Below are 26,298 nucleotides of genomic sequence, written 5' to 3' on the forward strand. Positions count from 1 at the left end.
TGGTGTAAATTTTGGCGCATGCCTTTGGCGCGCACTGTCGCTATTGTCAAGTCCTGGCATAATGTGTAATGGCATTATGGTGTGTGGCATTATATGTAATGGCCATTACAGTGTGCTGAATTATGTGTAATGGTCATTATACTTTAAATTTTTGCAGCACTCCTTAGGTGCACACTGTCCCTGTTTATAGTATATGAAGGGGGGGGGGGGGGAATGATTCACTCTGAAGTGCATATACATAAATAAGTCACCTATTTATTTTGCATTTATGCCCATTAGGTTGTGATGGACACGCCCAGTAGGCGGCGATGGACACGCCCCTCCAATGGTGCACCCCCTAAAAAAATGCCTATGACCACACCATATACCCCTTATACAAATCATGCAACACAATAGTAACCCCCTTATACTGTACTTGCCTCTTACACATTATGCCACTTGGAATTAACCAAAATCACACTGATTGAGCCAAAATTCACACTATGGCACACAGACTAAGGCAACATTTACATTTGCCACATAGATTGAGCCAAAATGCACACTATACCAGGCATGTCCAAACAGTGGCCCTCCAGCTGTAGTGAAACTACACGTCCAAGCATTCCTCGACATAGTTTTAGCATTAGAAATACACAGAAAAAACACTCCTGCGCAACCCTGCACCATGGATAGTATATATGAACATTTAAGCTTCTGTATATAAATGTACATTTATTGAATAAAATTCATGTCATAAAAACAGGAAGTTCATACAGTTTGTACTCTTAATATTGAATAAAAAATAGGGGGTGGTGTGACCTAATACCGGTATACAATTTGGACTTACATATACATACACACATGAAACATATAAAAACCCTTAGTAGGGTATTTGAATTTGTTGCAGTTCACTTTTTCAGCGATATAACGGAGGTGTCTGCCGGCAGACTTCAGGTCCTCTCCTGCCGCTGTGGCTGGATAGCGTGGCGTGCCCGGAGGTCCCTCTCTGTTAATCGACAAGTTTCACCCGTGGTACGGGCTTCATCAGGATATGCAGATTTTCGTAGTCTTACCCCAGAAACCCAGCGGCACCCTATCAAACCACCGTGCAGTCAGTCATCCTCCATTTTTTCTATAGTTTTTCTATAGTTTTAGCATTCCCTAATAGCAAAACTGTGGCAATGCATGATGGGACTTGTAGTTTAACAACAGCTGGAGGGCCATAGTTTGGACATGGCTGCACTATACCAAACAGATTGAGCAATAATGCACAATATGCTTCATAAATAGGGGCATTAAAGTGCGCATTTGAAATAATAACCCTTTCATAAAAGAAAATGCAGGGACTTACCCGGGAATATGGTCCCAGGATCATGCAAGGACATTCCCGGACTGGCACCTTTTACACCAGCCTAGTGTCTGCATTCTCTGGTGTGAGTGGGAGAGAAAACCACCGCAAAATCTCTAGAACCAATGAACCCATATGGACCAGGTATCAGATTGAAGGTCCAGCGATTTGGGTTCGACTGAGATCAACCTCGAGCTTCTGTGATGCCGGAGGGGAAACTGTCAGCCGGGGGGAACCGGGTGGAGGTCGGAATTAGCGGGTTCCATGTTATCCTATAGGGAAAATGTTCCAGGTTTGCCTGGCGGTATCTCCGGTTCCCGGGGGGGCTAGCAATGTGGGGCTGGGCTCATTGGAAAGCCCTGGCCCTCAGCTACAAAATGGGCCTATTTGGAGAGTGGGCCTGGAGCTGTAGCTCCATCAGGCCCATTGTTAATCCGGCCCTGGGTAGAGGACGGGAGGGGCGGCAGAGGAAGAGAGGGGCAGGTATAGAGGAGGTGAGGGGGTAGAGGAGGAGAGAGGGAGAGTAGAAGACCTGAACGGCGGTAGAGGAGGAGAGGGGTAGGAGTAGAGGAGGTGAGGGGGTAGAGGAGGAGAGAGGGAGAGTAGAAGATCTGAACGGCGGCACAGGAGGAGAGGGGTAGGAGTAGAGGAGGTGAGGGGGTAGAGGAGGAGAGAGGGAGCGTAGAAGACGTGAGGGGCGGCAGGGGTAGAGAAGGTGAGGGTGAGCAGGGGCTTAAATTGTTTGAATCCCCCTCCCCAGCAGTGCAAGTGGTTCTTGTACCTAGTCCAGCAGTGCTGCAGTGGAGTCTCCTTCTGCTCACCGGGCACCGAAACTCCTGGCTGAGTGTAGCAGCGCTGGGGCTCGATAGCTCATTATAGCAGTGCAGGGGCTCCTTGCTCACTGTAGCGGTGCTGGGGCTCCCTGCTGCAGCGGTGGTGCCGCGCTGGGGCTCTCTGCTCATTCTAGTGGCGCTGGTGCTCCCTGCTCACTATAGCAGTGCTGGAGCTTCCTGATGTAGCGGTGGGCTGGCGCCGTGCTGGGGCTCTGCTTACAGTCACTGGACCTTGCTAGGGATTCTTGCTCACTTTGGTAGTGGGGCAGCACTGTAGGACAGGATCTTCAATGCGCAGCTGAAAATGGGCACAGGACAGCGGTGCACTGCCCGCACATTGGTATATACATTTTTTAAAAGGGTGCAGGGGATTGCCTGCGGGCCCCACCAACCTCCGGACCCCATAGCAATTGCATCCCCTGCACCCACAGTAGATACGCCATTGACTTTAAGCCTTGTTGGTAGGTGTATCTTTGTGTACTGTATATGTGTGTGTGTGTGTGTGTGTGTATATATATGTGGTAGTGTGAAGAGGTTAATGCAGTGGTTCCCAAACTTTTTTAATCACGGCGCCCTATAGTATCAGAAAGTTTTCCGTGGCACCCCTAGACCAAAAGTTTTTTATTGAGTACTTTAGATTTTTTTTTTTATTAAATAAATTGTGTTTATATGTCATCCTTAGTTTCAGTTATGTGGTTATGTACATGATTCGCTTCTGTTTGTCCAAATACTTTATGACTGGAAGCCATAAGTACTGGTTTTGCCTATTACATTGACAATAAATAATTGAATTGGGCCTGGATCACAAACCCATGGCACCCCTGCCAGTGCTCCGCGGCACCCCAGGGTGCCACGGCACACAGTTTGGGAACCACTGGGTTAATGTGTTAGTGGGCACTGGGATGTTGAACTTGATCAATGAATGAGGTGGAGGTAGTTAGTTGGTGAGTGTAGTAATGGGTGCTAGGTGGAGGTAGTTAGTGGGCGAGTGTAGTAATGGGTGCTGCTATGTGATTTATAGGAGCTGGTAGGGTGGATGACTGTGCTAATGGTGCTGGGAGGAGGGCTTGGTAATGAATTGGGGACAGATAGCTTAATGGATGCTCGCAGGGGTGCTGGTGTAATAGGTTCTTGGACAGGAACAGGTTTGCAGATGCTGTGTGGGGGAAAATGGGTTATGCGTGCTGGCAGGGGCATGGGTCATTGGGTTGACCAACCCAAGGTCGACGTGCATTGAGTCGACCACTAAAAGGTCAACATGAATGGAAGGTCGACACAAGCATTAGGTTAGGTCGACAGTGAAAAGGTCAACATGGACACCATATCGGTGCCCCGCCATGCTTCTATTTTCCTTCCATGTCCTAGTGGATGGTAGCGCATGAAGTACCGCCTGTCGGAACATGTCGGCTCAAATAAAAAAGTGAAAAATGTCGAGCTTTTGACTGTAGACCTAGCCATTGTCGACATTACATCCATGTCGACATTAGACATGTCGACCTGTTTCAGGCATTGACCTAAGCCCTGTTGACCCAATACATGTTGTCCTTAGGTGTGTCAACCTAATGACCATGGTGGAAGGGTTGCTAGGGGTCAGTGTGGGTTGTTATATTTGGGGTGATTCACGTGTTTGTAAGAATTTAGTTCCCATCAAAAGCTAATCATTTTTTGCCAATGTTTAGTCCATAATAAGCTTGTAGAAAACAGTCACAGGACTTGGCTGGGTGGTAACAAGTAGTTTTTATTATAAAGTAACTGAAGAAAATAACAGAAATAAAGTGTTTTACTGTAAAATAAATGGTCTACACTACATCACTAAGCTCATCCCCAACATCACTAGGAACCCCTCCCCCCACACATCACTAGGCACCCCTCCACACACACATCACTAGGCACACATCCCCACATCACTAGACACTCCCCCCACATTAATAGGCACACCCCCAACATCATTAGGCAACCCCCTACATCACTAGACACTCCACCCACATTAATGGGCACACCCCCAACATCAATGGGCACACCCCAACATCATTAGACACCCCCCAAATCACTAGCCCCCCCCCCCCCGACATCACTAGACAACCCCCCACATTAATTGGCATACCCACCACATCACTAGGCACCCCCCCACATCACTAGGCAAACACCCCCCACATCACTAGGCAAACACCCACCACATCACTAGGTAAACACCCCCACATCACTAGCGCCCCTCCCACACACACATCACTAGGCAAACACCCCACACATCACTAGGCAAATCCCCCCCCCCACGACAATAATAGGCACATCCACCACACCATTAGACACCCCCCTCCCCACATCACTAGGTACCTCCGCTGTGGTGGCATACATTTAGGCCCTTAGAAAATGTCAATTCCATGTGGACCTTAATCTGGTACTATGCGAGCTACATAAGATTTGACATAATCAATATACACAGAAAGTAAAAAACTGTGATTCGCGACCCCCCCCCTTCCCGCGATTCGCGACAAAACCCCTCGCCCCCCCCGCGCGATTCGCGACACCGCCCCCCCCTTCCCCTGTGCGCGCGTGATTCACGGCAACCCCAGGATTAAGTGGCACATGCAAAACACTGACATGGCTATGGTCGACAATGAAAAAGGTTGACATGAGTTTTTGAAGATTTATTTTTCAATTTTTTGAATGTTTTCATATTCATTCTCATGTGTCGACATGGACACCAATGAAGTGGCACACTTATGTCAACATTTACATGTGTTGACCTTTCTGTGTTGCCCCCCCTCCCGCGATTCGCGCCCCCCCGGAACCTTCCCTCCCGCGATTCACGGCATCCCCACCCCGTGACCCCCCCTCCCGTGATTTGCGGCACCCCCACGAACCCCCCCCACCAACTCCCCACACATCACTAGGCACCCCCTACATCACTAGACACTCCCCCCACATCACTAGTACCCCCTACACCACTAGACACTCCCCCCACATTAATAGGCACACCCCCAACATCACTAGGTTCCCCCCACATCACTAGTACCCCCTACACCACTAGACACTCCCCCCACATTAATAGGCACACCCCCAACATCACTAGGTTCCCCCCACATCACTAGGCACCCCCTCCATCAATAGACACTCCCCCCACATATTACGCACACCCCCAACATCACTAGGTACCCCCCCCCACATCACTAGGCAACCCCCTACATCACTAGACACTCCCCCAACATTATTAGGCACACCCCCAACATCACTAGGCACCCCTCCCCCCACACATCACTAGGCACCCCTCCACATCACTAGACAACCCCCCACATTAATAGGCACACCCCCAACATCACTAGGCACCACCCCCACACACACATCTCTAGGCACCCCCCCCCCACATCACTAGACACTCCCCCCACATTAATAGGCACACCCCCAACATCATTAGGCAACCCCCTACATCACTAGACACTCCACCAAAATTAATGGGCACACCCCCAACATCAATGGGCACACCCCCTACATCATTAGACACCCCCCACATCCCCCCACATCACTAGGCACCCTCACCCCCACATCACTAGGCATCCCCCCACATCACTAGACACTCCCCCCACATTAATAGGCACACCCCCAACATCATTAGGCAACCCCCTACATCACTAGACACTCCACCCACATTAATGGGCACACCCCCAACATCAATGGGCACACCCCCAACATCATTAGAAACCCCTAACATCCCCCCACATCACTAGGCACCCCCACCCTTACATCACTAGGCACCCCCCCCACATCACTAGACACTCCCCTCACATTAATAGGCACACCCCCAACATCATTAGGCAACCCCCTACATCACTAGACACCCCACCCACATTAATGGGCACACCCCCAACATCAATGGGCACACCCCAAAATCACTACCCCCCCCCCCGACATCACTAGACAACCCCCCACATTAATTGGCATACCCACCACATCACTAGGCACCCCCCCACATCACTAGGCAAACACCCCCCATATCACTAGGCAAACACCCACCACATCACTGGGCAAACACCCCCCACATCACTAGCGCCCCTCCCACACACACATCACTAGGAAAACACCCCCCACATCACTAGGCAAATCCCCCCCCCCCACACCAACAATAATAGGCACATCCACTACATCATTGGACACCCCCCTCCCCACATTACTAGGCACCTCCCCTGTGGTGGCATACATTTAGGCCCTTTAAAAAAAGGTCAGTTCCATGTGGACCTTAATCTGGTATTATGCGAGCTACATAAGATTTGGCATAATCAATATACACAGAAAGTAAAAAACAGAGCATGCAGCGGTTTTATATCTAATATATTTGGCTACATCTGTCACTCAAAGTGTGTGAGTGTGTTTCTAACGCTGGGTGGAGCCTCTGACTCACATGACTGACTCACATGACAGAGTGAGAACCAGCCCAGTGAGCCTACAGTGCCAGATACCCTCTGCCTCCCCATGTCGCAAGGCCCCCCCCCCCGCGACCCCCCTCCCGCGATTCGCGGCACCCCCCCCTTCCCGGGATTCGCGACACCCCCCCCGCGCGACCTCGATTCACGGCAACCCCAGGATCAAATGGCACATGCAAAACACTGACATGGCTATGGTCGACAATGAAAAAGGTTGACATGAGTTTTTGAAGATTTATTATTCAATTTTTTAATGTCTTCATATTCATTCTCATGTGTCGACATGGACACCAATGAAGTGCCACACTTGTGTCAACATTTACATGTGTTGACCTTTCTGTGTTCGCGGCACCCCCACCCCGTGACCCCCCCTCCCGCGATTTGCGGCACCCCCCACGACCCCCCCCTCCCACCAACTCCCCCCATCCCCGCTTTTTAATTAAACAAAACAATACACACCGCCTTCCAAATTATATGCTCTCTATTTAACACATTTCACCTATAACTCAAGTTGCAATACAGGCATCTTTCATACAATTCTAACCATATTTCTCATATACAAACGTTCACAAAGCAGCCCCTTACGCCGGTGTGAAGAGCGCCCGTAGGGCGCGATGAATCACCTAGTTGTTATATAATTACTATATATTATTCCTATATTAATAGAACCGCCCAGCACAGTGATTTCCTTATTTTTTTTGTGACTAAAATATACTGTCAACAATCAAGCATTGGACATGTCAAAATTTGTGGATGTCGACTATTTTTAACTAATATACTGTAGCACATGTATGTATTTTTGAAGTTCTGTCAGTAGTTATAAAGCACCAACAAAAATGGGCCTATTCCAAGCTAGCTAGAATATCACATTATGACATCACAATTAGTATGGAATCACATGATGACATCACAATCAATAGAAGGCAATAAATTGCTGCTCCCTCAAGCTTTGGCTTAGATAGGAAAGTAGGAGTGGATGTCTCTGGACAGAGATATGGCAGCTATGCCGATTTACTTTGTGATATGCGTCAGCTTGCTGACAATCTTGGCCGAAGGCCGGCCTTTGCCTACAGCAGAAGGATCTCCAGTGGTCACCATGCCACATGCTGTACGGCACCATAGCCTGGATTTCGGATTACCCCATAATCGCATTATGCGACTAGTGATGATTATAGGCCTTGTCCTTGGACTTCTTTGCTTTGCAGCTATATTATTCTGCTGCTTGAGATACTGCTATAAGAATGTAAAGGAAATCCTGATGAAGAAATGTCTGATAGAGAAACTGGAGCTACTGACTGGGTCCCAATCTATTCCTAAAGATGTGGATTTAGAATCCATCGTGATTCATGGGCATACTACACCAGAACCAGGACCGCGCAAGTCCAACAGCGAGGAATCAGACAAAGCAAATCAGACCATCAAGCTTCCAACAACCATGGGCAAAAAGGCAAAGACCGGAATCAAGACATCAAAGGTACCTAAAATAATAGGTACACAAATGGGCAAAATAAGAAAAATCAAAGATAAGAAGCCCAAATTTCTCAGAATTCCAGTGTTGAGGAGTGAGAAGGTTAAGGCATTGGTAACCCAGATCCTCTGTGGATATTTGTATAGTATCGGATCACCGTTACCAGCCCAGTGTACGGAACCAGCTCTCCAGTACCAGCCCAGTGTACAGATCTAGCTCAGAGGTACCAGCCCAGTGTACAGAACCAGCTCAGCGGTACCAGCCCAGTGTACAGAACCAGCTCAGCGGTACCAGCACAGTGTACAGAACCAGCTCGCCTGTACCAGCCCATTGTACAGAACCAGCTAAGCGGTACCAGCTCGGTGTACAGAACCAGCTCAGCGGTATCAGCCCGGTGTACAGAACCAGCTCAGCAGTATCAGCCCGGTGTACAGAACCAGCTCAGCGGTACCAGCCCAGTGTACAGAACAAGCTCAGCGGTACCAGCCCAGTGTACAGAACCAGCTAAACAGTACCAGCCCGGTGTACAGAACCATCTCGGTGTACCAGTCCGGTGTACAGAACCAGCTCACCGGAACCAGCACATAGTACAGAAACTTCATACTCTCTGTATTTTAATAAAAGCTGTTCTGTACCTAATTTTGTTTGTCCTGTATTATGTGATATTATATAGAATATGCAGCACTGCTGAAACAATAGGTCACACATCAGACACATTTATATATCCATAGTACTGTTATAAATACATTGTTCTTGTTAGTAAATAGTAACTTAGGGGTATGTGTATTTCCCATACACGTGAAGCTACAAGGATAGATTAACAAAGTAGGAACATTTATGCTGGAAAAGAGATGAGTAAGAGGAGACATGCTTAACATGTACAATATATCAGGGGACAATACAACTATCAGGCACCCTCTTTACTTTGAGGTCAGAGATTAGGACACGTGGGCATGCGTTCGGACTAGAGGAAAAGATTTCGTACCCTTTTTTACTGTCAGGGCAGTAAGGGTCTGGAATCTCTCCCAGAAGTGGTGGTGATGGCAGACACATTAAACACTTAATATAAGGGTTAGATAAACATTTATCGGTAAAAAAAAAAAAAAACATTAACTGTTAAGGGGTAATAATAACTATTATTTAGTCAATGTTAAAACAAAGTGAATATTTAAAAGAGGGGATGACAAACCTCGCTCATTGGTGGAACTTGATGGACACTACTCCAGGTGGTACCATCATTGTTATATAACAAAGCACTGATTGGCTTTCCTCCCAACCAATAGCTGTATAGCAGCTAATTCTAGCCAATAGTATGTGTGTATATGTGGTGGAAGAACTGTCTTGCATCCATTATATTTGGTGCCACCTCCACCAGCTCACATTGCCCGTCCATTGGACTATTTGTGCAGGCAGCGCTGTCTCCTCTCAGTAAGCCGTGGCTCTGTCATTATTAGATGGGGCGGTCCTAGTCTGATGGCGCTGGGCTGCGGCAGGAATGGGACCACAAGGAGAGGAGCCAGAAGCACACTGAGCGGAGACAGGACCAATGTGGACTCTTGTAGGAAACACCAGGGACTCAGAAGTGTATGTGTTTTTTTGCTGGGGCATTTATTATGGGTATATGAGGCACTGCTACCATGGCCATTATTATTCTATAACTGGCACTGCTATCCTGCTCATTATTGTGGGTAAATCTGCACTGCTAGCACAGGCATTATTATAGGTATACAAGGCACTGCTACCATGGGCATTATTATAGGTATAAGTGACACTGATAACGTGGACATTAATACAGAATGTGTATAAGTAGCACTACTACCATGGCATTATTATAGGTATACGAGGCACTGCTACCATGACATTATTATGCTATAACTGGCACTGCTACCCTGCACATTATTGTGGGTAAAGCTGCACTGCTACCATGGGCATTATTATAGGGATAAGTGACACCGATAACGTGGGCATTAATACAGAATGTGTATAATCATGTGCATAAGTAGCACTACTGCCATGGCATTAATATGGGTATAAGCAGCACTTCTACCACAGACATTATTATGGGTCTGTGGCACTGCCACCACTGCAATTATAATGGAAATGTACACTGCTACTGTGGGCATTATTATTGTGATAAGTGGCACTGCTCATATGGGCATTAATATGTGTGTAAACACCACTGCTAACATTGGCATTGTGTATAATGGGCACTCTATGTAACATATCATGAATATAGGGCAGTCCTGTGTGTTATAATGTGAGTCAGGGACACTACTCTGTGGTGTAATGTGAGTCAGGGGCACTACTCTGTGGTGTAATGTGAGTCAGGGGCACTACTCTGTGGTGTAACATGAAACAGGGACACTATGTTTGGTGTAAGTTTCTGACAATAAGATTGTGTTGCTGTGTGGCATAATTTGAATTGAGGTTATTATTGTGTGATCATGCCTATTGTTTTTGATACCACCCTTTTTTTTGCACTGTGCATCTTCGGCGCCTAATGTTCCTTTAGACAGTTTGGGGGTTAGGGCACAAATTTGAACTTTGCATCTGTCCTGGCTCAGCCTTATGGGAGGGGAGTAGGTGGCATGCGAAATGAGTTCCAACACTTCTCCGGGACCACTTTAAGCAGGGGCGTAGTAACTAGTACTGCGAGGGCCCCATTGCAAAATATTGAAAGGGCCCCCTTCCACCACCAGAAAGTAGAGTACAGGACTAGAGGAGAGTACAGGATGACAGGACGGGGGTAGAGGAGGAAAGGAGGTAGAGGAGATGGGGAGAGGAGGGTAAAGGATGAGATGGGGTAGAGGAGAAGAGAGTTCATGGAGGAGGACAGTGGGGCGACAGAGGAGTAGAGGGAGGGGTAGATGAGGAGAGAGGGGCATAGTTTAAGGGGGTAGAGGCAGAGCCAGATTAAAGTCTAAATGGGCCTGGACCTGAAAATGATCAAGGGCCTATTATGCGCAATAATAGGGGTTGTGGCCAGCACCTAATAATGTGGGGGGGGGGGGGTGACCAGTGTTCTGGTTGGGTGGTCTGCTCATGGATGTGTCTGTATTTGTGTAAATACTATAAACTAATTATATATGCCTGGAAAAGGCAGGGGGCTGGCATAAGAAAAACGCAGGGAGATATATTGTCTGGTGCACTCCAAAGGTGCACCCGCAGGACGCCGATGTCCTAAGATACTTGTGGGGTGAGGCGGCACTCCAGTCATAAAAAAATTACTGAAAGCCGAAACTATAGACAACATTTCAGCACCTTTTATGTCAGGGACCGGCAACTGGCGGACCGCGGTCCATCTCCGGACCGCAGAGGATAGAAAAGTGGACCGTCTAAACTCCTGAAACTAGCTGTGCGGTGCTGCTAGTTTCAGGAGTTCAGATGGTCCACTTTTCTATCTGCCTGCAGCGGTCCCAGGGATGCATTGCGGCTGGTGCGCGGGTGATGTCACTGCGCACCCGCACGCAGATAGTGAGGAGTTACAATCGGCGCCATATGTAGAGGCTGCCACAGCTGCTTCACAAGAAGACTGTGCGGTGGCAGGAAGGCCCAGCGGGAGCTGTGACAGCATGTGGACCAGGGCCGGCTCTACCACTAGGCAGCTTTAGGCAGCTGCCTAGGGCGCCAGGATCTTGGGGGCGCCATCAAGTCTACAAATCAAAAAATCAAGGATGTCTATGAGGATCCTTGTTGTCCTTAATGCAGGTGGTGGCTGTGGAACTTCTAAGACCTCTGTACTTTCCCTTGAGTCATACTTCCTACATTGCTGCCCCCTCCTCCTTGTACTCTGTTGTGGGTGGCAAAGGGTAGGGTGCAGAGTACCTCAAGGGAAAGCAAGGGACTTGCCCACCTTACCAGGGGGGGGGGGGGGGGGGAATTAAGTTGAAGTTTTGCCTAGGGTGCTGAGAAGCCTTACACCGGCCCTGATGTGGACCTGTCGGAAGCAGCTGCAGCAGCAGGGAACAGCAGGGTTGATGACAGCCAACTCCCAGTAAGATTTGATACAGGATGGGAGTATTGGTTTTGTTTTAATGGATGCTATGTAGTGGGAGGGGAATGGGGAGGGGAGGGGAATGGGGAGGGGGTCTCTCAGGTGAATGAGATATATGTATATATACATGTAGGTGTGTGAGTGATGAAAAGTAAGGTGCTACAGGTGCCCTTCAGCTTATGTGCAGGTAGGAAGAAATTGGCGTCACTCCAGAGGACTTTCGATAGCGTATTTTTATGTGAATATGATAATCAATACATGCACATCGACTGTGTTGACGTTTCAATGTCAGCAAGACATGGGCATCGAGTCTTGAGAAAAATGTCTTGCTGACATTGAAACGTCGACACAGTCGATGTGCATGTATTGATTACCCCATATTCACAAAAAAAAAAAAATTTCTTTTTGTTCTGGACCTCGACCAAAATATTTAAAAATATACGGACTCCGGTAAAATTTACTTGCCTACCCCTGTTTTATGTAGTCACCTAAGTTTACCACACCCATTGGCGTGCGCACGGGGGGTGCCAGGGGTGCACAGGCACCTCCTAATGACCAGCACCCCCCGCACGTATGCAGCACTGTCCTCCCCTGCCAGCAGCAGTGTGGAGCTGCCCGGCGGCTGCCTGTTGCTGGAAGCAGTTTCCGGCGCCAGGACCTGCATCTATGCGCCCCGGCCCCACAGCCAGTGGCTCCATAAACAGGGAGACGGGGGGTCACCTGCGGCAGCGCTCCTCACTCCGAGTCCTCCTCCCCCGCTTACTAACCAGGAGCACCATTGATCTGACACCTGCAGCAGCTCTCCCTCCTCATCAGCGAAGCTCCTTCCCCTGGCACCCCCTCCCCTCCTCTGCCTGGCAGCAGCAGCTTTGTCCCCGGCCCACACACTGCTGCAGTGGCAGCTAGCTCTCGCCTTCCGCTCCAGGCTCCAGGCAGCTCTGTCATTTATACATGACACTGCGTATATATACTGTAGCACAATGGGGCATTATATGTGTATGGAACTACAGCGGGCATTAAGTATGTGGCACTACAGGGCCATTATATGTGTGGCACTATGGGGGCAGTATGTATGTGGCACTATTGGGGCATTGTGTGTGTGGTACTACAGGGGCATTATGCATGTGGCACTATGCGGGGCATTATGCATGTAGAACTAAGGGGGGCATTATATGTGGGTAACGAGCATGTAATCCCCCCCAGACAATGAGCATATAACCCCTTGCCCCTTGGGCAACAGGCATGTAGTTCCTATGGCAATGAGCATGCAACCCCCCCCCCCCCCATGTGAAGGGGCATGTAACCCCCTGGCATGGAGCATGTAAACCCTGGCATCGAACATGTAACTCCTGACAACGAGCATGTAGGTAAGCGCACTTATATGGCATAACAAGTAATGGGCATTATGGTGTGTGGCATAATGTATAATGAGCAATATGGTGCATGGTATAATATGTAATGTATACATTTATACACCATATAAGTGTGGTGTAATGGGTAATTTGGTGTGTGGCATACTGTGTAATGGGCATTGCTGTGTGTGGAATAATGTGTAATGAGCATTACAGCATATGGCATAATGGGGTTTATTCTAGTTCATTCTTTCTGACAAAATCCTTCTTAGATGGACAAAACCATGTGCACTGCAGGGGGGCAGATGTAACATGTGCAGATAGAATTAGATTTGGGTGAGTTATTTTGTTTCTGTGCAGGGAAAATACTGACTGCTTTATTTTACACTGCAATATAGATCTCACTTTGAAGAAAAACCCCACCCAAATCTAATTCTCTCTGCACAAGTTACATCTGCCCCACCCGCATCGCACATGGTTTTGTCCATCTAAGAAGGATTTTGTCAGAAAGAATGAAGTAGAATAACCCCCAATGTGTAATAGGCAATTCGGTGTGGGGCGTAATATGTCATGGGCATTATGGTGTGGGATGTAATAGGTAATTGGCATAACAGTGTGTGGCTTAATATGTAATTGGTATTATGGTACCTTTATGTGGCCTAATATGTAATTGGCCTTATGGTGTGAAGCAAAATTGGCATAACAGTGTGAGGCGTAACATGTAATGGACATCACAGTGTGGGGCGCAACGTGTAATGGGCATTACAATGTGTGGTATAATGTGTAAGGCATATGGTATACTATGTAATGGCTGTGTGATGTCTAATAGGCATTATGGTGTAAATTTTTGGCGCGCACTGTCGCTATTATCAAGTCCTGGCATAATGTGTAATGGCATTATGGTGTGTGGCATTATATGTTATGACCATTACAGTGTGCTGAATTATGTGTAATGGTCATTATACTTTACATTTTTGTAGCACTCCTTAGGTGCACACTGTCCCTGTTTATAGTATATGGGGGGGGGGGGGGGAATGATTCACTCTGAAGTGCATATACATAAATAAGTCACCTATTTATTTTGCATTTATGCCCATTAGGTCGTGATGGACACGCCCAGTAGGCAGCGATGGACACGCCCCTCCAATGGTGCACCCCCTAAAAAAATGCCTATGACCACACCATATACCCCTTATACAAATCATGCAACACAATTGTAACCCCCTTATACTGTACTTGCCTCTTACACATTATGCCACGTGGAATTAAACAAAATCACACTGATTGAGCCAAAATTCACACTATGGCACACAGATTAAGGCAACATTTACATTTGCCACATGGATTGAGCCAAAATGCACACTATACCAGGCATGTCCAAACAGTGGCCCTCCAGCTGTAGTGAAACTACACGTCCCAGCATTCCTTGACATAGTTTTAGCATTAGAAATACACAGAAAAAACACTCCTGCGTAACCCTGCACCATGGATAGTATATATGAACATTTAAGCTTCTGTATATAAATGTACATTTATTGAATAAAATTCATGTCATAAAAACAGGAAGTTCATACAGTTTGTACTCTTAATATTGAATAAAAAATAGGGGGTGGTGTGACCTAATACCGGTATACAATTTGGACTTACATATACATACACACATGAAACATATAAAAACCCTTAGTAGGGTATTTGAATTTGTTGCAGTTCACTTTTTCAGCGATATATTAAGCAAAGTGGATGATAACAGCACAAAGCATAAAGTTCCATACTCCTGTGTAATTTAAGAAGTACTTGTGAGGGGGGGACTAGGAGGAAGGTACCGTTTGGTGTTCCGTCACTGTCCTCGGAAAAACGGAGGTGTCTGCCGGCAGACTTCAGGTCCTCTCCTGCCGCTGTGGCTGGATAGCGTGGCGTGCCCGGAGGTCCCTCTCTGTTAATCGACAAGTTTCACCCGTGGTATGGGCTTCTTTAGGATATGCAGATTTTCGTAGTCTTACCCCAGAAACCCAGCGGCACCCTTTCAAACCACCGTGCAGTCAGTCATCCTACATTTTTTCTATAGTTTTAGCATTCCCTAATAGCAAAACTGTGGCAATGCATGATGGGACTTGTAGTTTAACAACAGCTGGAGGGCCATAGTTTGGACATGCCTGCACTATACCAAACAGATTGAGCAATAATGCAAAATATGCTTCATAAATAGGGGCATTAAGGTGCGCATTAAGGCACACATTAAGAATTTACACCATAATGCCCATTACATGTTAAGCCACACACCACAATCTCCATTACGTATTATGCCAAACACCATAATGCCTATTAAAAATTATGCTACATAAGTGTTGTTTACCTACATGTTCATTGCCAGGGGTTCCATGCTCACTGCCATGTGGGATTACATGATCATTGTCAAGGGGGAATACATGCTCACGGTAACTGGGGGACAGCCGCCGCTGGGCAGAAATGACAGCGATTGACAGCCGGTCAGAGAGCAGGGGGTTGCCCGGCTGTATTCAGAGCACTGCATATCCTGGCTATTTGAAATAATAACCCTTTCATAAAAGAAAATGCAGGGACTTACCCGGGAATATGGTCCCAGGATCATGCAGGGACATTCCCGGACTGGCACCTTTTACACCAGCCTAGTGTCTGCATTCTCTGGTGTGAGTGGGAGAGAAAACCACCGCCGCCCCCCTTTAAACAACCAGCTATATCTTCGGACCAACTGACCCATTTACATGTGGTCTTCGAATGATTGAAACTGGGCCGTTTGGGTCCATGAAATTACATTTTAGAAATGAAAAACAATTGGTTTACCCGCAAAATCTCTAGAACCAATGAACCCATATGGACCAGGTATCAGATTGAAGGTCCAGCGATTTGGGTTCGAGTGAGATCAACCTCGAGCTTCTGTGATGCCGGAGGGGGAACTGGCAGCCGGGGGGAACCGGGTGGAGGTCGGAATTAGCGGGTTCCATGTTATCCTATAGGGAAAATGTTCCAGGTTTGCCTGGCGGTATCTCCGGTTCCCGGGGGCTAGCAATGCGGGGCTGGGCTCGTTGGAAAGCCCTGGCCCTCAGCTACAAAATGGGCCTATTTGGAGAGTGGGCCTGGAGCTGTAGCTCCATCAGGCCCATTGTTAATCCGGCCCTGGCAATAGCCGCTGCTCATAACCTCCCAGCAAGCCAGCAAGACGTAGTAGCAGCCTCTGCTTACTTGTGCTGATATAAAACAACAAAACAATCAGGCACGGAATTTAGAAGATTGCTCCACCATTCAATCTATATATTATATGTAAATACTCACAGTATTTTTTATAAAGAATTGGATATTGCGGCCACTCCCAGATGCAATTCTGGAAATTGCCTATAGTAGCAAAGAGGGAAATATTCACAATAATTTGATTAAATAAGAAAGATCTGTATCCATGTATATATATGTATAGTACGCAAACCATACTATTAGGACATACTATTAAGGTATAATTATTGGGAATATAACCCCGCACATAAGGCGATAAGCCTTAATTCACTTAGGTATAGGTAATACACCATAAATTAATATTATTTAATGATTAATTAACATATAAAATTTCAAACTAATTCCAAAAAATATTTAAAAAAAATAAAATTAGTAGTTGATCTTAAAATTAACACTTATTACTAAAACCAACACCACTATAATATTTTATAATTAAATAAAATTAAAAACGACTAATTCATTTAACAGGAAGTGATGTCACCATTCACTCCCTATATATACCCTTGCTGGGGCAGATGATAGTTCACTTGGTGTTTGGACACAGGAGAGCACACACCTGTAGGAGCCAGAAAGGTAATATATTGTCACTCACTTTAATATTATTTAACACTTCTATGGAAGCACATAATTAATTAATTTACATGTATCGGGTAGGTCTTTATTCCTTTATAGACCACATCCATACTCCTGTGTTCTTCAAGGAGATCGCATTTTGGATATTGGAGGTATGATAGATGATTAATGATCACTATGTCTATATAATGCCCACCACCCATATAATCACACTAATTAGAATTTATGTAATTTATATTTCACAGTATATACCGGATTATATTATAAGGGGACTACACTCCAATTGATTATATACTTAAAAAACTTTTTATGAGGTCAGAACAATTTATCTCATTTAACGGTATGTATAAAAATTACATTTAATTTAATTAAATGGTCAGCTATATTGTGGGAGTCTTTAAAAATTAAAAATTTAATATTCTCCATTTTTCTATAACACATTATTAGGTACTTAAATACCCGAATTAATCTAATAGAAGTTCTACAAATTCCATTACGGGCACCGCCTATTGCCCAAAGATCTTGTTCTAATTAAAGATATGCGGGTTTACATCCACTACAGGTAATTATTAATCATCACTCTATTATTAATTAACACCCTATAAATAGACCTATAAGATTATAAATATAACTATATCTATTCCAGCCAAAAGCTTGAACCTATACTACTAATCAACAAATGTATTGTTATTAAAGGACTTAATAAGGTATAGAACCTTAGACAATTAATATTTACCAATTAAACTTAATTGGGTATTATAGGTAAACCCTTGAATTTACATCTGTATTTATATCCACTTCTAATAAACTGTTTGAGTCTATAACCGGACCGCATACCACTGCAAATTTACAATACTGTTGATTAAAGACCTAAGAAGGTACAGTACCATCATATTTAATCTAATTACATGCTAAAGAGTGGTGTTTTTTTCACACCAATTATCAACTTTGGGTGCAGAGTTTTTCTTGTTCCCCACTTATTCATTTAGGATATGACTAAACACGGTCTGTCAAAAATATATTTTTTTCAAAATTATTTATATCCTTTGTCTTCCTCTGTTCTTCTCCTTCTCCCCCCCCCTTTTTAATTTGATTTCGATTATCATGTACAACTGTATATACTTGTACTTGTCTTTCCTATGTTATGTTATGCTATGTTATGCTATTTTAGAATTTTAAAATGATGTTCTACTTTTTGTAGATCCACTACAATACTATTTTCACCCCTGATGAAGTCTCATAAAGAGACGAAATGCGTTGGGTAACCATTGACTACCATTGTGATCCATAAATCAAAGAATTCACCTGCATTAGAAAAACCTTCCATAAGATGTTATGAGGTTTCTGTTTTAAATGGAAAGACAGGAAATATCCTGATAAGTCTATAGGGCGCTATTTAACACTTGTGGTTTGGACATTGGCTTTTTGATCTCTCTAGTAGGGGATCAAGTGTTATCAAGCGACCGACCTAGCATAGCGCAAATTCTGGAGATATTGTACATTATATATATATATAGAGTGAATGAAAAAGAGAGCGCCACACACCTGGAAAAATTTGATTATTAAGAATTTTACTGTAATAAAAAATCAATACATATAAAAACAATAACAACAATAATATAGTATAGTAAGCTCCCTGTAAATAAGGGGATAATCGGAAAATATATAAAAAGTCAGAATCAGCTCCGGATAGGTGCCTGCACCAGAATTGATAAAGAGGAAAATCTTTATAAAGTGGCATCAGATTAGGTTGATTCTATATAATTGTGTCAGTTCTTTATTACAAAGTGACAGAAATGATGTGCCACTATTTGTCCGGTGGAAAGGGATTTGTCCAAAATCAATGAGTAAGTATTGAGGGACCCTCAAATAATTTGTAATAGTACCTCTATGGTTTAACGGATTTCCACAAAACCTGCGGTCGCCTGGAGGATGGTACTGTAAATCTTCAGTGCGGCTCTAACTACGACCCGCCAGGTGGTCAGCTGTGAACGGCAGGCCGCTGATGGAGATTGAGCAGGGAGTGAGCCCGCACTAACCTGGGGTGTAATCACAGGTGCTCCGTTCTGTGGCTTCCAAATTTTAGCAGGTGGGAGATCGTCTGCGCTGAATTGCGGTGGTGATATTAGAGCGATATTAGAGCGGCTGCTCACAAGAGGTGTCAGGCAGTCCGGGCAGAGATCTAGCAGGGTGGTCTGTGCCCCGTATTTATCCTTGACGTGTTTCTCCGCTGTGTATCAGTGGCGGTTTCATCAGATGGATACAGATCTTTCTTATTTAATCAAATAAAGGGGAGTATTTCCCTCTTTGCTTGTGCTGAGCGCAGCTTAATAGAAACCAGGGGCCAGCAGCAGCGCAAGTACAGTAAGTGCATTGTGGTGGAGGGAGGTTGATCCTTTATCCTTTGATCTTTATGTAATATGAGGGAGAGGTTATGCCCAGCTGTGCTTATGTGTGTGTATATATATACAGTATATATATATATATATATATATCTATAGGTAGCATACTCTGCCAAGGAATTTTAAAGGTGGGGGGTGGGGGGGCTGTCTATTGGGTCAGTCCCGGGCCCCACAATATTTAGTGGCAGCCCTGTTTCTAAGCGATGTAGTGAGATCACTTGCCCTGAAATCTCACCGTGTGTAGGCCCCATTGGAGGGACTATAGGATAATGTCAGAGCCATGTTTTGTGTGATCGCAGGTGTAGGCTGAGACACACTCTAGAAACAGTAACAACAAGGTTGCGTCTCCTCCAAAAATATATGGATTTTCAAAACAGAAATTAGGGGTGTGCACTTTTCATGTTTCGTGTTTTGGGTCTAAATCTCCGGCAATGCTTTGGGTCTGGATCTGTTCCAAAAAAACACCCTTCTGTGTTTTGTGTTTCGTGTTTTGGATCTGTATTTTTTTTTTTAAACATAAAAAACTGCTAAAATAACAGAATTTTTTTTTTTTGCTCCTACGCTATTTTTAACCTCAATAACATTCATTTCCCCTCATTTCCACTCTATCCTGAACATCTCACACTAAACTAATGTTTTTAGGCCAAAAGGTTGCACCGAGGTAGATGGATGACTGCACAGTGACACAAATGGGCGGCACAAACACTGGACCTGGTTGCATCCCTGGACTGATACGGCACACATGGTGGCACACATGGAACTATACAGCACACATGGCAGCCCTCCTGCAGTTAAGGAAAAACTTTTTTATTCTTTTCATTTAAAAAAAGTCCGCTCTCCTGGACTGATGCGGCAAACTTAGCAGCACCCCATGAATTATATGGTACACTTGGCTCACCGCTGGAATTATACAGCGCACATGGCGACAACCCTGGAATTATACAGCGCACATGGCGGCACCCCTGGACTGATATGGTACACATGGGGCACCCCTGGAATTATACTGCACACATGGGACACTCCTGCAGTAAAAAAAAAAAAAAAAAAAACTTTTTTATTCTGTTAATTAAAAAAAGGACAGCTCCCCAAGACTGATAGGTGTTCCCTCATTGTAGAATCAGAATCAAAATCAGCTTTATTGGCCAGATATACTTGCATATACTAGAAATTTGTTTTCGGTTTGCTGTGCAGCAGCCAGGTGGGTAACAAGTAAACAGCATACAGTATAAACAATAAACAATATAAACAGGTGGGGGAACATGTACAGTCATATAGAAAGTTATTATTATGTGCAAAGGGTTATGGCACGACTAGTCAGTGAGGTGTTCATGAGTTCTCGTGTCAACAGGTGAACCGCTTGAGGGAAGAAATATATACTTTATGTTAAAAAAAAAAAAATCAAACAACTTTGGTGGCACTCCCAGCTGAAAAGTATGCTGGGACTTGTACTCCTTTCACAGCGTGATAGGCACAGTTAATATTGTAGGCATTCTTGAGACCACATAATTTTGGACCCTCAGCTGGCTCACCTATGGATGGCAGCCTTGGTGGGGACCTACAGGTGATGGTATGGGTCTGTAGTGTCTGTGCTATGGGACAGTGCATCACTGTCATATCCAGTGCATCCGCCTCTGCATCACTTCTTCCCTGTCCACAACCAATGGCTGCCTTATAGCAGCACAATGACACATCATGCAGGGAGATAGAGGAGACCGCTAATGCAGCACCAGCTTCTCCAAAGCCTCACCAGCCCAGCACACAGCAGTAGCAGTCTCCGCTCTCTCACAGCATGATTTGCTGCACATTGGTAGTGGGTAGACGAGAAGTGTTATGGGGCACTGTTGAAGCCTGGTGCACCAACATTGCCTGCACAGCTCCCCTGGTTCAGGGGTAGAAACAGACCACAGCAGGCCCATGGGAAGTGAAGAGGATGAAGAGCAGGGGTGCTGGTCTAGCAGTAAGATGGCTGGTTCCTGGGGAGAAACATGCTTTAATACGCCAGAGCTAGTCCCATGGAACCCAAGTAGCCCACACCAGGTTTCAAGTGAAATATATCCTTAAGAGAAAAAACACAGCCCCTGAGCCAATGGAGTATGGGACAAACCTGATCAAGCTTATGTCCAATCTGCCCCAAAGTGTAGCTACAGTATGTTGTGTAGAGAAATGTGAAGAATGTTAAAAGCATAATCTATATTAGGGGTGGATAAACCTGTCCTCAAGATCTACAGTTCATGTTTTTTAGGCAACCTGTGGATCTATAGTAGGAATGAATGCAGCATGTTTGAAAATGTGACAGTTGGTAATGACTGCACCTGTGCACCAGCTAGGTAACCTGGAAAACATGGACCATTGGTAGATCTCAAGAACCAGTTTAACCACCCTGGTCTATAACAATTGTAAAACGGTTTGCACAATGAGTATACATGTATTCAGTGAAACAAGTTACTGTATTATTAAGAGACCGTACCTGGAACTTGATCTGTGAAGCCTGTATGTAATAACTGGGATGTATCTTCATTAGTCAGTAACAAATCCTGCAAAGCCAAAAAGTGAGTGCAGCTGTAAAACAATGCAACCATACAGAGCACAGGACACAATAAATAGCTTTTCTTTATGAACAAAGAATTAGATACCAGAGAAACTAAATCATTTTAGACTATTAAAATATATATTTTTTCTGATCCGTATATGACCTTTTGTTTGTTCCATGCATCATTAAACGGTTTTAATGTTCTCAATATGTCAGCTTGATCTTTTGCACAATCTGAAAAAACATGGATATAGATTTCTTTACTTCACTGCATCTTAAAGATTTGTTCTTTTATGTTTTTCAGTGTGTTAGATCTCTAGTTTCCCATTTGTCTCATTCAGGGGCGGATCCAGGAGAAAATGACAGGGAGTGGCACCATGATAGGAGAGGGTTTGGGGGGGTGTTAGTGGTGCCAGTGTACATGCAAGTGAGAGCAAGAGAGCAGTGAGAGAGAGGAGAGCAGAGAGAGGGCGGAAAATAGGCCCTGGCGTTTAAAGTACACAGGCCCACCTTCGCAAAAAAAGTGAAGGATGTAGGGGGTGTGGCCACTCAAAAGGGGTCGTATCCTTGAGTGTAGTGTACCACACCATATACAACCTAGACCCCATTATACTTGCCCCTTGCACATGATGCCAAATGGATTGAGTCAAAATTCACATGATGCCAAATGGATTGAGCCAAAACTCACATAATGCCACACGGATTGGGCCAAAATTCATATAATGCCACACGGATTGAGCCAAAAGTCACATAATGCCACATGGATTGAGCCAAAATTCACATAATGCCACATGGATTGAGCCAAAATTCACATGATGCCACACGGATTGAGCCACACACCATAATGTCCATTATGTATTATGCCAAACACCATAATGCCTATTAAAAATTATGCTACATAAGTGCTGCTTACCTACATGCTCATATATGCTCATTATATGCTCAAGGGCATATAATAAATGTGACTACATTCAATTGAAATATATTTTCACTTACTCCTCACCAAACAATACCAATACAAACCTTTGTCTTTACCTTGTCAAACAACCACCAGCGTCTTTTCTCCTACTGTATGTCAAATCCCATCTCTCCATTCCCATGAAATCCCTATCACCTGATCCACCTCCTTCTACCTACTTTTTATGTTACCATCCTGTAACCTTAACTCAACACTATACAATATTCCCTTTTGTATTCAAAAAGCAATCAAGATCTTTGTTTCCAGCTCATTATGGGGTGAATTTATGAAGCTTGGAGAAGTGTTATCTATCCCCATAAAGAACGTTATGAGCAAGGTGATAATGGTTCAGCCAATCAGCTCTTACCTGTCAATTTACATATTGTAGCTGATTGGCTGAACCATTATCACCTTGCTCATACTGTTCTTTATGGGGATAGATAACACTTCTCCAAGCTTCATAAATTCACCCCTATGTTCCACCTGCACTTCCTTAACCTCTCATTATCAGCCTATTCCCCAACTTAAAACACTCCCTTTTAGACCTTATGTCCACAACCTCCATATTTTATATGATCACATGTGTTCTCTTTGTTTCAAGGTTACGGTATAGATGATAGACAATTTCTAGGTCTACTGTCACTAGATTGACCACTAATGGTCCACAGTGACTAGGTCAACACCGTAAAAGGGCAGATGTACCTCAGGTCGACACTGCCAAAAGGTCTACACAAACTTATGGTCAACATATTCTATTTACAGTACCTTGTGCACCACATATGTATCACAATGAATTATTGAGTGAGTTATTTAACTTATACATTTTTTATTGATGATTTTGTGTTATAATATGCATGTATTTGTTATTACTGTTATTACTTTGTTTGCATACTGGCTTAAACTATAGACTTTGTGGTGCCTTTCATTATGACAGTGCTGCTGATGTTTAGCTCTTTTAGTTTGTTTTCAGAACTTTAATTGTGAATTTCACACAGTATCCTTCACATATACAGAATACTGAACGTTGATCTTTACATTGACAATATAACTTACCTCTTTGAGATATGATTACTTAATATAAGAAAAAATGCAAGTTACATCACAAAGGGTTCAGTATGATTTCCCGGCGGTCAAGATGACAGAGGTCAGAAAGGTAAGAATTCCTCCATCCCGTACTGCAGAATGGGTGTGGTACATGGGTCTGACAGTTGGGATCCCGACAGTCATTAGCCCGAAGTCGGGATCCCGACTGGCCGGACCCAGACAGCATGGTGAGCGCAACTAAGCTCCTTGCGGGCTCGCTGCGCTCGCCGCGATGCAGGCACGGTGGCTCGCTACGCGAGCCACCTATTCTATTCTTCCTCTATGGGTTCGTGGACCCCCACAAGGAAAAATAGCCGACGGCCATCGGGAACCCGGCTGTCGGTGTTTTGACAGTCGGGATCCCGATGTCGGGTAATTGCCTGTCGGGATCCCGACTGTCGGGACCCCGTCTGGCAACCCTGCAGAATAACTCTAACCTCCCCCATTAGTGTCTAACCCTCCCTCCCTGCAGTCTAAACGAAACCCTCCCCCCCATAGTGCCTAACCCTAACCAGCCCTAGGTGGTGCCTAATCCTAGCCCCCCCTGCAGCCTAACCCTATGCCTCCCAGTATGTGGCTAAACCTAACCCCCCATCCCCGGATACATACTCACCTTACCCGGTGGCTGGATGATCAGGTTCTCCTCATTCGGGATTCCAGCACCGATGTCCCGGCGGGATGGTGTCAGGGTTTCTGGTGTTGGGATCCTGAGCGACGGGATCTCAATCACCAGTATTTTAACTGTATCCCATCACAAAGGCTATACCGCTGCACTTTTACTCTTTTGTAAATTAACCTTATACTGACTACACACTGAGACAACATGTCGGCAGACCGGAGGCTATGCTGACAGATCGGTTGGTTCAGGTAGGTAGGCACGTGTACCAATTGGCTACTGCTCTGTCGTCCTGACATCACAGCTGGTATTTAAATCAGACCTATCTACAATCAGCTGCAGAGTTGACACATTAGGGTATATTCAATGCGGCGGCGAGGGGGGTTTGTATGGCGAGGATGACTTATTTTCGGCGAGGAAAAGCCATCCTCGCCGTATTCAATGTTTGAGAGAAATCGTCGCTGTGAGAGGACCGCTACATTTTGTGGCGAGCCAAAGGTTTTGATGGCCATACTCGCCTTTTCCACCTTGCTGAAAAGAACAAGCGAGGTGGAAATGGCAAGTGAAGGGGAGGGCGTTGAATCATCTGATGGTGAGCTATCGGTACTGCTCACAGTACAGCTCGCTGTCAGGTACTCGCCGACGGCTTCGAATACACCCCATTATGTCTGTGAACCATGTTGTTCACAGACATACTGTATCATTTCTACTTGACGATTTGCTTGTGATACATCGAACAACCAATATCTAATGTCCTTGTCTATCCAGATTTAGAGTTTGGCTTTAGACAAGAAATAAATAAAATACATAAATAAAGAAATAAAATACAGCACCTACCATTTACTATACAAACCCATATTGTTAATACAAAACACACTACATATGACCCTAATGACATGGGTTAACTCCAAATCCAAAACTTCTTAAATCCTCAACAACATAAATAAAAACTATCCCAAGCTCATCAAACTATTTTCACTGCATTAATAAATAATATGGTAAATTCATATGCTGAACTCATAATGTAGAACATTGACATGCACATTCTTCAGTCTAGGGCAGTGGTTCCCAAACTGTGCGCCTAGGCTCCCTGGGGTGCCACGGAACACTTGCAGGGGTGCCTCAGGTTGGTGGTCCAGAACCAATTCAAATTATTTATGACCAATGAAACAGGCAAAATCAGTGCTTGGGGCTTCTAATTATAAAATATGTGGGGAAACAGAAGTGGGTACTTGTTTCCTAGAACGGCCACAATCGGGGGTAATCGTGTACCTTAACTTAAGGTACATGATTACCCCCGATGGACCCGATTTCCTTTGAAATCAGGTCCATTTTGCCGGCAAAGGCAAAATCGGGTCCATCGTGTCGGTCGGGTGCATTAACATGCACGCGACGCGACCGACGCGATGGACCCGATTTTGCCATAGGGTTCAATATTAAAATATTTTTAACATTGTAATCGGGGAAAAAAATGGGAAAT

General features: G+C 45.0%; 1 protein-coding gene across 2 annotated transcripts in view; it reads right to left on the minus strand.

Annotated features, from left to right (window-relative positions):
• ENTHD1 (ENTH domain containing 1) overlaps positions 1-26,298 on the minus strand; it is a 71,508-nt gene that overhangs the window by 22,371 nt on the left and 22,839 nt on the right. For both annotated transcript variants that reach the window (XM_083158005.1, XM_083158004.1), the window contains exon 5: positions 22,099-22,165. In XM_083158005.1, the coding sequence (XP_083014131.1) occupies positions 22,099-22,165 (67 nt within the window). The remainder of the gene's footprint in view (positions 1-22,098; positions 22,166-26,298) is intronic.

Source organism: Crinia signifera, chromosome 8, assembly GCF_055691185.1.
Source record: "Crinia signifera chromosome 8, ASM5569118v1, whole genome shotgun sequence".
Lineage (NCBI taxonomy): Eukaryota > Metazoa > Chordata > Amphibia > Anura > Myobatrachidae > Crinia > Crinia signifera.